The sequence below is a fragment of the Galeopterus variegatus genome, unplaced genomic scaffold (assembly GCF_000696425.1).
Source record: "Galeopterus variegatus unplaced genomic scaffold, G_variegatus-3.0.2 Scaffold551, whole genome shotgun sequence".
Taxonomy (NCBI): domain Eukaryota; kingdom Metazoa; phylum Chordata; class Mammalia; order Dermoptera; family Cynocephalidae; genus Galeopterus; species Galeopterus variegatus.
Genome location: NW_007726662.1, coordinates 253,560 through 255,029, shown reverse-complemented (window position 1 = coordinate 255,029; position 1,470 = coordinate 253,560). Strand labels below are relative to the sequence as shown.

Here is a 1,470-nt window from a genome sequence, read left to right as displayed (position 1 = left end):
ATCATGACATCTACAAATAGGGACAGTTTTTCTTTTTTTCTTTTACACTCATTTTGCCTTTTATTTCTTTTCTTGCCTTATTGCACTGGCTGAGGGGACATTCAGTATAGTGTTGGACAGAAGTGATGAGAACGGTAATCCTTACTTTGTTGCTGATCTTAGATGGAATATTTTCACTGTTGGGTATGAAGTTAATCCTAACAGATTACTTGTTTCAGGTACTGAACAGTACAGTGAATACACAGGCTATGCTGAGACATATCGTTGGGCCCGGAGTCATGAAGATGGGAGTGAAAGGTGAGTCTGCTGCTGACTTAAGTGTCACATGGCTAAGAGTGAACGAATGTGGTCTTAACCCTGGTACACTCTGTCTCTCTTCTATTCTTATTTCAGCAATCGAGTTTTCTCTTGATTATAAACTTGCATATATCACCCTGCCAAGCAACTGACATATTCAGGTTCATTCGCAGTTAAAACAGTGTTATCGTCTTCATATACCAAAGGGAAGAATAGAGAAGATAACCAAAGTCTAAAATCAAAGACAAGAATGGCAAAATTCTCTACATTTTTTTACCTCCACACTGCCAATTGGAAGCAATGGTGGTTAATTTCTAAATCCAAACTTATTTAGAAGAGGTTCTAATGAGAGTTTAAAACCTTTGACCAGCTTATTTAGTTATCCTTAATTTTTCTGTGAGATTAGATAGATGGGGAAAACCTATGTTGGGACAGTTTGCCTAATGCTGCAAACTAGTGGGCAGAAATCTGCAGTGAACTTTGCTACTGCTGTCTGCTGTTTCCTCTGGAAATATATTTTTATATTTTGACATCCTTGCTTCCTCACTAAATTGTGTAGTTTACCAAAGGTAAATTTTTGCAGAAATGCTGCCCAAAAGCATGTGGGGTTTTTTTGTTTGTTTTGTTTTTTGTTTTTTAATGAGAAGTCCATTGTGGCAGACAGAATCAGCTATTGCCCACGTAACCATATCTGCCACAGGTGTATTCTTTGCAGTGTCTCAAGTCCAGCCTCTGGTTTCTTTCCCTTTGTTTTGTTTAAACTATGTGGTTGCAACAATTATCTATGTGGATATTTATTGCTGATTACTGTTTACAGACTAACATGAAGGTTTCTGATGTTATTAAAGTTGCTTGGTGTAGTGGATTGAATTGTGTCTCCTCAGAACTCATTGGAGCTTGAGCTGTATTCCCCAAGTTTTATGTATTAGAAACTTAGCCCCCTCTGTGACTGTTAAGAGGGTGTGAAATCCTATTATGGTAATTGAAAGGTAGGGCCTTGAAGGGGTGATTGGATTGTAGGATCGTGCAGTAGTGAGTGGATTAAAAATGGTAGTCAAGGGTGTGGTTCTGCGGGCTTTAAGAGAAGAGCAGAGTCTGTCTTTCTCTCTCTACTTCCACCATCTTGCAATGTGAGACCCCTGGGTCACTGTCGCCACCCCCAAATGGACTTTG

The 1,470-nt window shown here is 39.1% G+C and overlaps 1 protein-coding gene across 2 annotated transcripts in view; it reads left to right on the top strand.

Moving 5' to 3' along the window:
• Positions 1 to 1,470, top strand: part of PARG (poly (ADP-ribose) glycohydrolase) — a 117,977-nt gene that overhangs the window by 91,057 nt on the left and 25,450 nt on the right. For both annotated transcript variants that reach the window (XM_008569987.1, XM_008569988.1), the window contains exon 14: positions 219 to 297. In XM_008569987.1, the coding sequence (XP_008568209.1) occupies positions 219 to 297 (79 nt within the window). The remainder of the gene's footprint in view (positions 1 to 218; positions 298 to 1,470) is intronic.